Consider the following 15,429-nt stretch of genomic DNA (forward strand, 5'->3'; position numbering starts at 1 on the left):
GGGTGGCTAAACTACGGGCCCGGGAATTCCGACAGTTTGTACCTTAACATTGGAATGCATGATTACAAAAGAAAAAGGTGTTGTTTACGTGAAGCGGGGGCCGGTGGCGAGTGAGGTGAATGTGCCGTTTTGAAACCAAAGGACCGTAATCGCTTCCTCTCTCCCTACTGTAGACTCTCCCGCGGGCCCGGCGGCCGCCTCCGGACTGTCCGGAGAGAACATGGCGGCCCCCGGAGCCCGGGGCTGTAGCCTCGCGGGCCTGCTCCCCGCGCAGACCCCGCTGGAGTACGCCCTGCTCGACGCCGTCACCCAGGAGGAGAAGGACAGTCTGGTCTACCAGTATCTGCAGAAGGTGGACGGCTGGGAGCAGGACTTGTCAGTGCCCGAGTTTCCGGAAGGTGAGGGACAGGCTTTGGGGTGGGGACCCTTCCCGGAACCTCCCCTTCCTCGGGGACGGAGCCCTCCCCTGAAGCGGGGGGCGAGGCGGGGTTGTGCGACCGCGCCCCGGCGGATCGCCAGCTCTGCGGCTTCCCCGGGTCCGCAGGCGGCGGGAAAGGGTGGTTTTCTGGTGCGCGGGGACGTGCACATTCGCCTCTGTATCCCGAGTCCCTGCCGGGGCCTTGTGTTAACTCAGTAGACATTCCATGAATGTTTAGTGGCCCCGGTTGGCAAGGATTGAAACGTCCATGCCACCCTCTCCTTTCAGTCTGGCTGCCCAGCATCGTCACTGTCCTCCTCTGCGCGTAATGCTGACATTTACTGATCCCTTCTGTGCCACATGCAATTGTAAACACATCGGGGGACTGTTTTAGTTAATCCTCTCTACAACTCGTTGAGACCTCTTAAAGACCTAGTATTATAGTTTTTATAGTTGAGGGAACTCAGCCACAAGACGGCTAAGTAATTTCCTCAAGGCTTCGCAACTAATAACCGCCGCAGCCGGATTATGCAGACCCCAGACTGGCAAGTGTCTTAGCTGTACCACACTTCGCTGTTCAAAGTCTTGAAATTTGTAGTTTTTTAAAAATCTGCATCAATTACGGCCTGTCTCCAGGGTTTGAACCCCAGCTCTGTGAGGGTTTGGAACACCAGGGAACGGATACTCCCTGTAGTGCTATATGGGAAGAACATCTTGGAATGATAAATGAAACCGTACTTTCCCTTCTTTGGTTGAGACTGGCATTGTTTTGTTGGTGTTGGCATGTCTCCTGGCGTGACACTGAAACCACATGTATAGTTAATTGGTTGGCTGTGGCAGGGTTCGGTATCTCATGGGAGATACACCAGAACCTTGCCTTTGAAAATAGTCTTACCTGTCTTTCCAAGCCTTTTGCTCCCACCTTCAAAAATGCTTATTTTTTTCCATTACGAATCCTATCCTGAATTTGAAATATTGTGGAGTTATTATGAAAGAATTGGGTTCATGACTGCTTCTCCCATCAAAAGAACTTTAACAGATAATATACATATGTGCATGTTTTTAAAAAACTTTGTAAGAAGTTAGTTACATAGTATAGTGTTATAAACAGGCTACCAGTTAGGTTTTGGGCCAGTGTTTTTATTTTCTAGTCCTGTTTATATTTACAGTGGGTGTATTTTATTACCATGAGATTTGACCTTAGTGACTCATAAATAATACAACAAAATATTCAGGCTTCATATGTGACCTAGTCAAATTTTCTGAAGGGTCTGATTATTGAGCTCAGAATACTAGGTAAGTTTTTCTTGGTTTCTTTAAGCTATAATCAACTATAAACAACTATCTCAGAAACAGTATGCCTTGTTCATTTCTTAAAAGAGATGTGTTTATGGGAAACTGTGGTGTAATGGATGGATTCAGACAGAATTGGGATTAAATCCTAGTTATTTCATTTGCTAGTTGCATGATTTTGAGCAAGTTACTTGATTCTCCAAGCCTTACTTTACTCCTCATAAAAAAGAACAAGTATTTAGCTTTCAGGTGAATAATGCGGATTAGAGGTAGTATATCTAAAGTTCTTAGTTTGTAGGACAGCTCAATGGATGTTAAGTTTTTAAAAATTATATTTATTGTAATTGTTATTGTAAAATTTATTATTATTATTAAGCCTGGCTAGCACAATAACTGACATGTAATAATACTTTCTTTACTCTCCAATCTAAGTCACTCTTGAGTATTTACAGAAAATAAATTTAAAAGACCGATTCATAAATATTTTGCAGTTAAGATGTGAAACATACATAAATTTGAAGTTTTATATGATTACGTGATCTGGTATACAATTAACACTTTATTAAAATGCATAATTAAGAGCTTACTCTGCCCCAAAACTTCACTAGGTTGGACTCGTTAAGGCAAAAGACTAGTTTGATTTGCAGGTTATTTATTTATTTATTAGAATTTTGTTTTAATTGAGTAACTCCAGTTACTGTTACTAGTCATTAGTTGCTGTTATTCACTTAATGCCACCCAGTTTTGTTTTTCAGTTTCTATAAAATATTTCTGAATACCTTTCGAGATGTAATTAATAGTGTTAGTGGCTGTACTTATAAACAATGAGCTCATTATCTTTGTTTTTCTAGATTGGTTAAGTAGAGATGTTGTACTTTTAATCTTTAACAAAATCTTTACAGTCCATAGTTAAAATTGTAAGTCATGCTCAAGTAATTATAAATTCTGATTTATCAAAGTACAGATTAATAAGATTCTCCCTTTCTTTGGAGGGAAGGAAACATGTTCTTCATCAATATTAATGTTGCTTCCATGAAATCTGTAATAGTGTATTTTGCTTAACTTTGCATTTAAAATATTTTGTATTTAAGGTTTCATTCAAATCCAGAGCACTTTAGTTCTTATGAAATTGGCGTAGGCATTTTGTATGTTTATATTTTAACACTTTACCCCTTTTTGAGTTTCGTCCTGTTTTGCTTTTAAGATAGCCTCATTCGAACCTGATTGTGTACTTAGGTCCTCTTAATATTTGCTGTTTACTCTCGCTTTTTACCTAGGTGTGTTGATCTTGCTTTCTTTCACACACAGACTAGTGTACTATTTCTGAAAGAATTTAGTAGCTTTTTCTGACTATATTTGCATACTGCCCCATTATAGAATCTTTACCATCTACCCCACCCACTCAGCCCTTCCTTAGAAATAGTAATGGTTTATGTTTTAATGGAAAGTTTTAGATAAGTTATCTCTGCCTTTTCCTTTAATCATGATAGTCTGTTTTGTGTAAATTTCAGGATTAGAATGGCTGAACACCAGAGAGCCTATTTCTGTCTACAAGGATCTGTGTGGAAAAGTAGTCATCCTGGATTTCTTCACCTACTGCTGCATAAACTGCATTCACCTATTGCCTGATCTTCATGCATTAGAACACACATACTCCGATAAAGGTATCTGCCCTTTAATTGGTTTCTAGCAGACTGTCCAGGCATAGGCACTGGAGGAGTAGCTGACTCATTTGCTCATAGGAAAATGAACATTTGGCAAGACTTCAGTGATTCTAAAAGTAATTTCTAATCTATGATTTAAGGACTCCCTGTACCTTCTCATGAAGAGTTAAGCTTAGTGATAATGGTTTAGCTTCCTAAGGAGCCAGGATTTAGTATATTTTTTTTTCCTCTGAGGTTAAGGACATGATTTACTTTTTTATGATCAAGTATTTTTTAAAAGTTCATTTTGTATATTTAGACTTACCTAAATTTGTCTTATGAGAAAATAAAACTTGTGACTCTAATCTTACACTCTTCTCACTAAGATATAAAGGTTTAAAGTTCTTATTAGGAAATGTGATTATACTTCCTTTAATTTCAGATGACATGAACTACAGTGGAATGCCAAATATTATAGCAGATACTTTTTCTTTGACCCTGCTTTATTAAAAAATGATTTATAAAGGTTAATGTTTTCCAAAGCACACTAGGAAATCCTCTTTTATGGTATTACAAATTCTGAAGATGTAAGAGATTATACTTAATATTTGCTTTAGAACTTTGAAATTTTTTCAGATCTTTCTCTTTTCTTTTTTCTAAAGAAGAGCATATGAGGTTAATGCAACTAATTAAAGGTTTGATTTAATTAGGCTTAAATTAACACAATTGGAGTGATAAAAGGGATAGAGGATCACTGATCTTAGAGCAAAAACGAGAATATATTACAGAATTGAAAGATAACTTGGTTTAAAAAAAAAGTGAATTTAAAAAAGGAATGCTGGGTTAAACTCTTCAGTGCAAGTGAAACCTCAGATGCTTATAAATTATAATATATTTTATCTTAAAATTGCCAGTCAGTGAGCTTTATAAAGGTCTCTGGTATTACTGGCAGCTAACTCATGTTTTCAAAAGTTTATCTGTATTGATTTAAGAAGTAAAAGTATCTTATTAGCGCTAGTTTTGGATCCCTGTGTGTTTTGGTCAAGCCCATGCAAGTGAGTGTATTTTTTGAACATGTGATATATGCGGAGTACTCTGCTAGCTGCTGAGGAAATAATGTAACAGAGTTGAATAAAAAGCATCATGGAACCTGTGGAAAAGAGTAATTCACTTTGCTTGGAAGCATTGGAAAAGATTTCACAGAGGAGCAGACAGTTAAGCTTGAACTTACTACAGCTGAAAATGAGAAGTGAGCTGGACAAAGCTGGCTGAGGAAGTGACAGGTAGATAAGTAGGGAGGCATGGGAGAGTAGGCTGCTTGGGGAGAGGTCAGTAGTTGAGTGTGGCCGGATTGTAGGGACTTCTGGGAAAGATGAGGGGAAGGTGCCTTAGGTTCAGACCAGCTGTGAAAAGTTTCGTTATTAAGAGTTAACATTCTTGGGGCGCCTGGGTGGCTCAGTGGGTTGAGCCGCTGCCTTCGGCTCAGGTCATGATCTCAGGGTCCTGGGATCGAGTCCCGGGTCAGGCTCTCTGCTCAGCGGGGAGCCTGCTTCTCTCTCTCTCTCTCTCTCTCTCTCTCTCTCTGCCTGCCTCTCCGTCTGCTTGTGATCTCTCTCTGTCAAATAAATTAAAAAAAAAATCTTTAAAAAAAAAAAGAGTTAACATTCTTAATAGCTTAGCCTTTCTCTTCCACTGAAGATACAGAGATATTTAAAGTTGTTTTTGATTTATTTATTTTTAAAAAAGATTTATTATCTCACTTGCCAGAGAGAGAGATTGAGAATGAAAGCTAGCGCGAGCGTGCACGCGCAGGAGCCGGGGGTGGGGGTAGGGGTGGGGGGTGGGGGGGTGGCAGCAGGCTGAGGGAAAACAGGCTCCCCGCTGAGCAGGGAGCCTTGTGATGCGGGGCTCAATCCCAGGACCCTAGGATTCTGACTTGACTCAAAGGCAGACACTTAACTGCTGAGCCACGCAGGCATCCCTGTTTGTTTGTTTAATAGGAGGATGAAAGACTGGGTTAAGAATTCCAGAATTAACTGTTTCCATACTTAGATAACCTGTAAAAGACTGTATGTGGTTAACTTAATTACCGCACACCTGAAGCAAATTCAAGAATTTATTGGAATGGGTCTTTGTAATCTCTTTATCCGTTTACTGGAGCATCATTTTTATAGCACATTGTGACACAAAATAAAAACTATTTCTACATGCAAATGCACTTCTGAGAAGTGAGATACTTGAAGTGATCCCAACACTGTAATTTCAAAGAAACATTACTTCAGTAATATGCTACTTTATGAAAATGCTGGTAACTTCAAAATATTTTTTATTCAAAATATACATTCAATTCATATTCACAAAAGCAGGTATACCCAGAGATTTTCATATGAAAGCTCAATAAGCTGTCACTAAATTAATTTGCTTTCTTACAGCGAATGTATCATCACTATCTGCTATGTTTCTGAACATATTTGCAGCAATGCTAATAGTTTTTGAAGTGACATTCAGCAGCCTATTTTAAATTCCATGGAATATTCAGCTCATCTCATCAGTAAGCCAGAAATGCTCAGCCAACTGAGGAAGTGCTTATTAATTCAAAAACAGCCTGAAAAGGGTCCAAATTAATACCCAGTCTCCTTCCTCTGTAAAATAGCTTTTAAAATTAAGTTTTTAACGGTGACCGGTATCATTTTCAGGATAGCATGAGACATTATAAATGCCTTTTGATCTTTAGGAAATTCTTAAATGTAGCCGTGCCCTAAGCTTGTTATTAATTCATAATGATTTAGCACATGTTTACATTAACTGATTAACTTACATTAACTGATAGGTAGCTCACATTTGGGGGTTTTATTTTCCTCTTTGTACTTGAGAATATATAAAATTTATTGCCTTTTTATGCTGGATGCATTAATGATAATGTTATTATACAATACACAAATGTAGCACAATGGCTATTAAGGAAAAGTGTTCTTATTTCATAAAAAAATCTATTAGGAACACTTGACATATTTTAATATGTCTATGTTAATGCATAATTAAATCAGACTTAACAACCTAAATGCTAGGATTACTACTGGGTAAATGCTGGTATTCTCACTATGTAGTAGATGCTATTTTTCTGTTTTAACTTTATTAAAAATTAGAAGAATGAGTTCTAATTTTATAATGAAACTAAACCTTCCAGTGACTCCATATATAATTTGATGGTGTGTCAGGTTTCCCAGTACCATCCCCAGGTTCCACAATTCTTTAGGAGGACTCACAGCTGTAATTGGTTACAGCTAAAGGATGCAACGTGAAAGCAGCAAAGGGAAGAGGTGCCTGAATGAGGCTAAGTCCAGAGGAGACAAAACACAGGCTTCCTCTTCCCTTAGTGGAGTCATACCGGACAACTTAATTCCCCAGCAAGGAGTTGTTATAGCACATTTGAGATGTTACCAGGGACTCTCATTAGAGACTCAGCAACCAAGGTTTTTCCTTGGGGGGTGGCCAAAATAGGCAGCTTCTGGAGGAATTTTCTGCAGGAAAATTCTAGAGTCCCAGAAAGAAAGCAGGTGTTCAGCATAAACCATATTTTTTTTTAAGATTTTTATTTATTCATGGACACAGAGAGATCACAAGTAGGCAGAGAAGCAGGCAGAGAGAGAGAAGGGGGGAGAAGCAGGCTCCCCGCTGAGCAAAGAGCCCGACTTGAGACTTGATCCCAGGACCCTGAGATCATGACCTGAGCCGAAGGCAGAGGTCTAACCCACTGAGCCACCCAGGCGTCCCCAGCATAAACCATATTATTTGTACACCAGTTTAGGCTTAGCAAGCCACTCTTACCGTTCTGGGAATGGCAGGCACCCTCCTGAAATCCTGGCAAGGGCCACCCTTATAAGCAGGCCTTCAAAAGAATACCAGTCAGACATACTATGTTAATTCTTAATATGTACACACTTTATATTTTCTCTCTGAAGCAGTCCATATATTCTGAATAGATGAAGTACGATGGAAATATTGGTCAGTTTGTGGCACTTTGAGGGTATGTCAGGAGAGACACAGGGCAACGTCCTTTTTTGAAATTATAAAAAAAAACTTTTAATTTTTTTTATTTTTTAAGATTTTATTTATTTGACAGATCACAAGTAGTCAGAGAGGCAGGCAGAGAGAGAGAGAGGAGGAAGCAGGCTCCCTGCTGAGCAGAGACCCCCCCCCCCCCCAACGCGGGCTCGATCCCAGGACTCTGGGATCATGACCTGAGCCGAAGGCAGAGGCTTTAACCCACTGAGCCACCCAGGCGCCCCTATAAAAAAAAAACTTCTTAAAAAATTCAAATACGTTTCAGCTCTATGCTTTAGTGTTCAGTGATTTTGGTCTTTTCATGTATCTATTGCTTTTAGTACGAAACCTAAAATCCTACCTGTCCACACCCTACTCCTCTTCCTCACGATGTTCTAGCCTCCCTGGCCTGCCTTTAGTTCCTCAGTGTCACGGCTCCTCTTGCTTTAAGGCCCTGACACTTAGTGTTCACTCTGCTTGGAATACCCTTATCTTTTCTAACCTAGGGAAGTGTCATCCTTGTCGTTTAGATCTCAGAATGTCTCCATTTACAATTTCCTAGCATGTAAAACTCCTCAACTGTTTTTCAGTCCTTGCATTTACCTAGGTTATTACAGTGTTTGTGATTAAACTGTGCTTTCTACTATATATTATATAAATATAATGTTATATATACTGCTATATACAGTTATAATCTAGTACAATTCTGTATATTTGTATCTCTGAAAAATAAGACCTTTGAAGTTTTTAAAATGATTTTTTGAAGTTATTATTTTATTACTATTATTTTAGAAGTGGTTATTCTTTTTATATGGCTTCTCCTTCCCACTTCCCTCCCAGTTTTCCCTCCTCCATTTCCCTCTCCCTCCTTTCCTTCCATATGGAGTAGTTTTGATCCCTGTGCTGGCAAAAGATTCATAAAGTGAAGGATCTTTTACATCCTATTTTTTTATTGTGTATGGTTAACAGAAAAAGCAAAGTATTTTTTTAATCTGTTTAAGATTATTGACACTGAAAAAATGTGAGGCATTGTTACTTAGCAGTTGTCTTTGTAGATTAATACAGTCTACTTAGACAATATAATATGGTTTATATATTGTATAAATACATAAATTTCTTCACTGTTTATGTCCCATCTAGTCATTGTTTTGTTTCCTACTGTGTACTAAGCACTGTGCTAGTGAATAATGAAACATGCATGATACCTAAATAATTAATGGGAATTATAGTCTTGTTAACAGGGGCAAGACTTATAATCAAATACTCACCAATAGCTTTATAATTTCTGATTAGTGCTAAGGAAGATTATAGGGTGCTATGAAAACAAATAATGGAGTTTAATCTGGAGGAATTTAAAGCTTAAGAGTAAAAATTGAGCTTGAGATCTAGATGAAAAATGTGGCTTTACTGGGTAAAAGAGGGTGAAGAACATTCCAGGCCGAAGGAGCATTATGTGTTAAGGCATCAAAGCAAGAGGAATAATGATATTCTGGATGAACCGGAAGAAGGCCAGGTTACTGTAGCACCCTGAGGGGAGGGAAGAAGGAGTGATAAATATACTGGGGAGATGAGATTTGGTTTTTATACAAACGGCAATGAAAGATTTTCTGGAAGAGGGTGATATGATGAGATTTGTGTTTGTTTAAAGATTAGTCGCACTCCTGGATGGGTAACTAATTAGTGTTCAAGAACGGATGTAAGAGATCTAGGACAAGGTTGTTGTGCTCCCTCTGGGACCTGGTACTAGCTTGAAACTAGTTACAGAGGAATAAAATTAATAGCATTTGGTTATGGATTAAATATGGATGATGAGAGAGGGCTCTTTGGTTATTACAGAGATCTCCTAGGTAGGTATTTGGCTTGTATAATTGGACAGATGCTGGTGCCATTCAGTGAAAGGACACACTATAGAAAGGACAGTTTTGGAAGAGAAGGTCATGGATTTAGTGTAAATTATCTTTGAGATTTGCACTTCATTCTCCAAATGACTTCCATTGCTCTTAAGGATAACAATCTAAAACATCCTTTACATGACTTACAATTTTGATCCTGCCTCTATAGGTTTTTTTTTCTTATTTTGTCCCCTGCTTCCCTTTGTTCTCTGTGCTTAGTCACATACCGTCTTTAATCTCTTCTATCTTTCATGCACTGTGTTTTATGTGTGTTGTTTTCGCTCCATGAATCTCCTTCCTTATTTTCTTCACCTAGTTAACACCTTCTCGGGATTCCCATCTCCCCCTAATCTTCACTTCTTCGAAGAACTGTTAAGTATGTTTATCAGAAGGAGTATATGTATGTGTATGTTGATGTAATGTGTGTTTTGCTGTATATATATTGTGTGTATGCATGTTACACATATAAAATATATAGAGATTTGACTCATGAATTCTTTTTTTTTTTTTTAAGATTTTATTTATTTATTTGTCAGAGAGAGTGAGAGAGAGAGTGAGCACAGGCAGACAGAGTGGCAGAGGGAGAAGGAGGCTCCCTGCAGAGCAAGGAGCCTGATGCGGGACTCCATCCCAGGAGACTGGGATCATGACCTGAGCTGAAGGCAGCCGCTTAACCAACTGAGCCACCCAGGCGTCCCATTGACTCATGAATTCTTATTTAATTCATTGGGTTATAATCATCACCATCAGTATTTAGATGTTCATATTTTCCCTGTTTGATGAATGGAATCCTCGTCAGGCTATCACCTGTGTTATTTTGACATGCCCTTACCATTCTTTGAGTACTTCTTTACTTGTCACAACAAAATATTTAAAGTTTCCTCTTGTACTTTCCCAGCCCCTTCTCTGAATCAGCCATTTCTCCAGGGAGCTCTGATTCCTTTTAGCATTGAATATTGGGAATGGGTTTTGAGAAAACAAGATCTTTGCTACTTGTGCTTATTGCTACTGGGGTGTCTTTGCTTCTAGTCTTCTCAATTAATTAAAAACTAACTTAGATTAGGCTTTCCCACTCCCCATGAGGTTATGTTATTCATTTGAAGTACAGTTAGATTCATTTGTTTGTATTTTTAGTTGATTTTGTTTGTTTTTGAGGATATAAAATTTAAACAGGGTCCTGAAAGTCAGAACTGTGTAGATAGTACAGTTCCATCTACCCATTTCTTCTGCCTGTTTCTTATTCTTTCCATCCCATTCTTCCATTCTTTCTATTTTCTTTCTTAGAAAAATACTAATGGTGACCTACTCTGCTTTTGTGCATTTTGCTTTTTTAATATATCAGTGTATCCTGGTAGCCACTCCATATAGAGAACTTCCTGATTATTTTTAATAGTACATAGCACCCCATTGTGTGTGTGTGTGTTGTAATTTAGAATAATAAATAATTCAGCCATTGTCCTATCCTTTGTATCAGCCTCTAGTTTGTTTTCAATATTTAACAGTTACAAACAGTGAATAACTTCGTGAATATGTTTTTATATTGCTGGTGGCATATCTTAAGGGTAAGTTCTTAGAAGGGGCATTTCTGGGTCAAAGTTAAATACATAAGGCATAGTTTTGTTGGGTATTGCTATATTCAGCACCAGGAGACTTGTACTAGTTTACATTCCTACTAAGAGAGGGTAAGATGCTTCTTTCCCCCACTGCTGCCCCAGTAAAATGTATTGACATGCTTTTTAATTTGTACTGATTTAATAGGTGAGTGGTACCTTGGTGTAGTTTTATTTATTTTTTAAGTAAACGCTGCATCCAGCATGGGACTCAAACTTATCCTGACACCAAGGGTTGCATGCTTTTCTGACTGAGCCAGCCAGGTACCCCTTGATGTAGTTTTAAATTGCATTTTAGAATGTGGTTAGAAGTGTTTTCATTTACTTGTGGCTATTTATTTTAAGTGGGGTTTCGTCTAGCATTAAATACTCTAACTGGTTGTTGTATAGGTATATAAAGGCTATTGATTTTTATCTATTAATTTTATGTTCTGCTTCCCGAATCTTTTATTACTTGGTTTGGTTTTACAATTGTTTCTCTGTGGTTTCCCTAACATGCTATATTATCTTCAAAGAAATTTTCCAAATCTTATTTATAATTGATTTCTCTTATCTAATTTTGTTGGCTAAAAATCCCCTCCCAATTCATTATTCAGTAGTAGTAGAGACGGTGAGCACCTTTGCCTTTTCTTTATCTTACTGGAAATACTTCTCATTTTTTCCCGTTAAGTAAGAGGCTGGTTTTAGGGTTTAGTTATATTTATTTAATCAGTTAACAAAGTATTGAGGGACAAAATTTACTTTAAGTAAATTATATCTCAGTATAACTGATGTTAAAAACAGTAATTTATCTCTCCTACTTCTGGGTTTGGAGGAGAAGGAAGGCCACCTGTTTTTGAATCTCCTCATTTATCTTTTCATCTTCCTCAAATATAAAAACAAAAAGAGTAACTAAAACCACGCTTGATCATTCATTCAGCAATAGTAAACAACAGAATATCATGGCCTTCAAATTACCTGTAGGTTGAGAAATAAACTGAATTCCATTAAAGGACCTCTTCTGCAAGCCTGCAGGTGCTGGAACAGGAATGGGAGAGGCTAAAAGACTCCATGAAAAAAAGAAGAGTGGATCACAGGTCTTGGGCAAGGCACAGAGTGACCCCTTAACCAGTAGAAAGAGAAACTCCAAATTAGATGCCAAATATTGAACACAGTTTTAGATCATAATACTAGCTTTTGAAGGAGGAGTATGGGACTAAGAACAGAAGCCTGAGAGAAGCATTGCTTCTTAGAGTGAATTGGATACAGAGGTGTAGTTTCCCTTGAAGATAGTCTACTTAAAAAAAATTTTTTTTCTTTTTAAAGATTTTATTTATTTATTTGACAGAGAGAAATCACAAGTAAGCAGAGAGGCAGGCAGAGAGAGAGGAGGAAGCAGGCTCCGCGCTAAGCAGAATGTCCGATGTGGGGCTCGAACCCAGGACCTGGGATCATGACCTGAGCCGAAGGCAGCGGCTTAACCCACTGAGCCACCCAGGCGCCCCAAAAAAATTTTTTTTAAATAAGAGGGAAAAGTTAAGGATCTTGCAGGGGAAAAAAAAAAAAAGAAAGAAAATACACATCAATCCCTCCTTCTAACGATGCTACCCAAAAATGAAACTACATAGAAAAAGGGAACTATTGGAAAAGCCTAGGAGCCCTGTCCACAAAATGGATGGAAATATTACAAATATTACAAAGCAGATCACATCCATGTAAACTATAAAAAGCTGAAAATGTGGTTCAGAGTTGAAATGCTGATGAACATTCTTCCTTAAAAATGATCAGGGGGTGGCTGGGTGGCTCAGTTTGCTGGCGGCTGCCTTCGGTTCAGGTCATGGTCCCAGAGTCCTGGGATCGAGCCCCGCATCAGGCTCCCCGCTCAGCGGGAGGCCTGCCTCTCCCACTCCCTCTGCTTGTGTTCCCTCTCTTCCTATGTCTCTCTCTGTAAAATAAAATCTTTTTTAAAAGTGATCAAAAAAATGATAAAAACTGTAACACAACCCATACTGAATTATAGAAAGATCAATCGATCAATCCTCAAACAGCATTTAGGAATACTGGAAAAGGATCTTGATTCAGAAATTCAAAAACTAAGAATGGAAATGTCCCCCCCCCCCCCACCCAAAGGTGTAAGAAATGAGTGGTGCTTGAACTCAGAAAAGGAGTAAAAAAGATCAGAATTATGTTAGAAATGAAGACTAAATTACAAGGTGCCTAAGGGGCAATAAATTCATATAAAATGAATAAGGGGCATTGAAGTAAAGTGGGAGGTAAACAAACTTAGAGAATGAAAATTAGCTAGAAAAAAAAGTAGAAACAGAGGAAATGATTGAATACAAAGACAGGCAGAAGAGATCAAACACAAGACTGCTTAGAGACTAAAGACAAAAATCAAAACAACTGACCAAAACTAATAATGTAAAATTAGAATCCAAAAAATGCTCTGAAAGTAAAAGAAACCTTGGATCTATATATTGAAAGGTACTACCAGATACCAGGGAAAACTGACAGAATAACAGCCCAAGAAGTATGCTGTTTTAAACTATTATATACGTTAGAGATGTTCAAGAAATTTCAGGACCTAGGGCGCCTGGGTGGCTCAGTGGGTTAAGCCTCTGCCTTCAGCTCAGGTCATGATCTCGGGGTCCTGGGATCAAACCCCACATCGGGGGGGGGGGGTCTCTGCTCCGCAGGGAACCTGCCTTCCCCCCCCCCCGCCTGCCTCTCTGCCTACTTGTGATCTCTCTCCCTGTCAAATAAATAAAAATCTTAAAAAAAAAAAATTTCAGGACCTCCAAGAAAAATTATGACTTTCAGAAGCACGTAAATTGGACAGGACAGTCTTTACATACATAACATACAAAGCAAAGCAACAGTACATTTTAAAGAATCTTATATAGAGAAACTATAAACCAAGGATGTTATAGCTAACCAGCTATCTTTCAAGATTCAATCAGGCTTATAGAAAACTAGTTTTGAATGTTCAAGAACTCAGAGAATCACCTGTGAATAGATGCACCTGTGAATCTACTTTCTGGTGAATCCACTTGAGAGATGGATGGCTGAAGGTTTCATATGTATATCCGTGATGAGAAATAATAAAGGATTTATTATGGGCGCTTGACCTAATATAGTTGCAGGAGCTGCTTATCTAGTCTGCATATGACTGTTACTTGTGTGTCTGGTGCCTCAACTTGAAGTCAGCTGGTCAGGCAGTTGAAAAGGAAAGATAGAGATGAAATAAGGGAGAGCAGAAGCGGCTGCCACCTGCGAGCATGAACTGGGACCCATGCAGACTTCCAAGCTAAGTAGTGAGGTGACCAACAGAGTAAGTTGTTGTCCTTTGTTATGGAGTTATACACTCATCTGACCTAGGAGTTGGAGCAGCTGAGGGAGGAGGTCTGGCAGGAGCTGTGGTTCAGCTGTGGGGGGCTTAGCTGCTGTCCCACAACCAGCCAGCCAGCAAGGTGAGACGGCACATAAGCTGCAGAGTGTGAAATGCAGTAGCGCATGGTCGCTGCACCAGTCTTCCAGGCAAAAGAGAATATGGCTGCTGCTGCCTCTGCGCCTCCAGTTCGCTCGTAAAGTATCTCTTTCACTAAAGGATAAGAACTAAGCAGGGACTAGAATACTGGAAAACAGTATCACTTTAGCTAAATTGACAAAATATAACTGTCACCTGTGAGTAGAAGAATAATGTAAAATCATATAGAGATAGAATACAAGTAAAAAGAAAGGGAAAAAAGGAGAGAATGGAAAACAGAACTATTGATTATTGTATAGGTGATAGGTGGGAATTAAAGGATGCCATTTAAAAATGATTGACTGGGGTGCCTGGATGTCTTGGTCAGTTGAATGTCTGACTCTTGGTTTCTGCTCAGGTCAGGATCTTAGGGTGGTGGGATCAGCCTTGCATCAGCCTCCACACTCAGTGCAGAGTCTGCTTGAGATTCTCTCTCTCCTTCTGTTCCTCCCCCTGCGTGCTTGCTCTCTCTCTCTCTCTAATTAATTAATTTAAAAAATTATTGACCAGATAATAAAAGTTTATGAAAAATGGGGATTAATACTTTTGTAAAATGATAAAAGGTATTATTACAAAGGTAACCACTGGATTAAAAGTAGAAACCCTCCTGAAACCCAAAGAACATGTTTTTTAATATTAATTACAGTATAGTTAAGATACAGTGTTACATTAGTTTCAGGTGTACAATATAGTGTCTCAACAATTCTATTCTATGAGCACATAGTGCTCATCATGACAAGTATACTCTTAATCCCCATCCCCTATTTCATCCATCCCCACTTCCTCCCCTCTGGTAACCATCAGTTTGTTATCTATAGTTAAGAGTCTGTTTCTTGGCTTGTCTCTTTCTCTTTTTTCTTTTGCTCATTTGTTTCTTAAATTCCACATATGAGTGAAATTATATGGTATTTGTCTTTCTCTGACTGACTTATTTCACTTAACATTATACTCTCTAACTATCCATGTTGTTGCAAATGTTAAGATTTCATTCTTTTTTATGGCTGAATAATATTCCAGTGTGTGT

At 38.6% G+C, this 15,429-nt stretch overlaps 1 protein-coding gene across 1 annotated transcript in view; it reads left to right on the top strand.

The window, feature by feature from the left end:
* The first annotated feature begins 8 nt into the window (after positions 1 to 8).
* The window catches only part of NHLRC2 (NHL repeat containing 2), a 65,306-nt gene continuing 49,885 nt past the window's right edge, over positions 9 to 15,429 (top strand). The window contains exons 1-2 of the mRNA XM_047701471.1: positions 9 to 398; positions 3,223 to 3,375. Of these exons, the coding sequence (XP_047557427.1) occupies positions 221 to 398; positions 3,223 to 3,375 (331 nt within the window). The 5' untranslated portion in view covers positions 9 to 220. The remainder of the gene's footprint in view (positions 399 to 3,222; positions 3,376 to 15,429) is intronic.

The sequence above is a fragment of the Lutra lutra genome, chromosome 14, assembly GCF_902655055.1.
Source record: "Lutra lutra chromosome 14, mLutLut1.2, whole genome shotgun sequence".
NCBI lineage: Eukaryota > Metazoa > Chordata > Mammalia > Carnivora > Mustelidae > Lutra > Lutra lutra.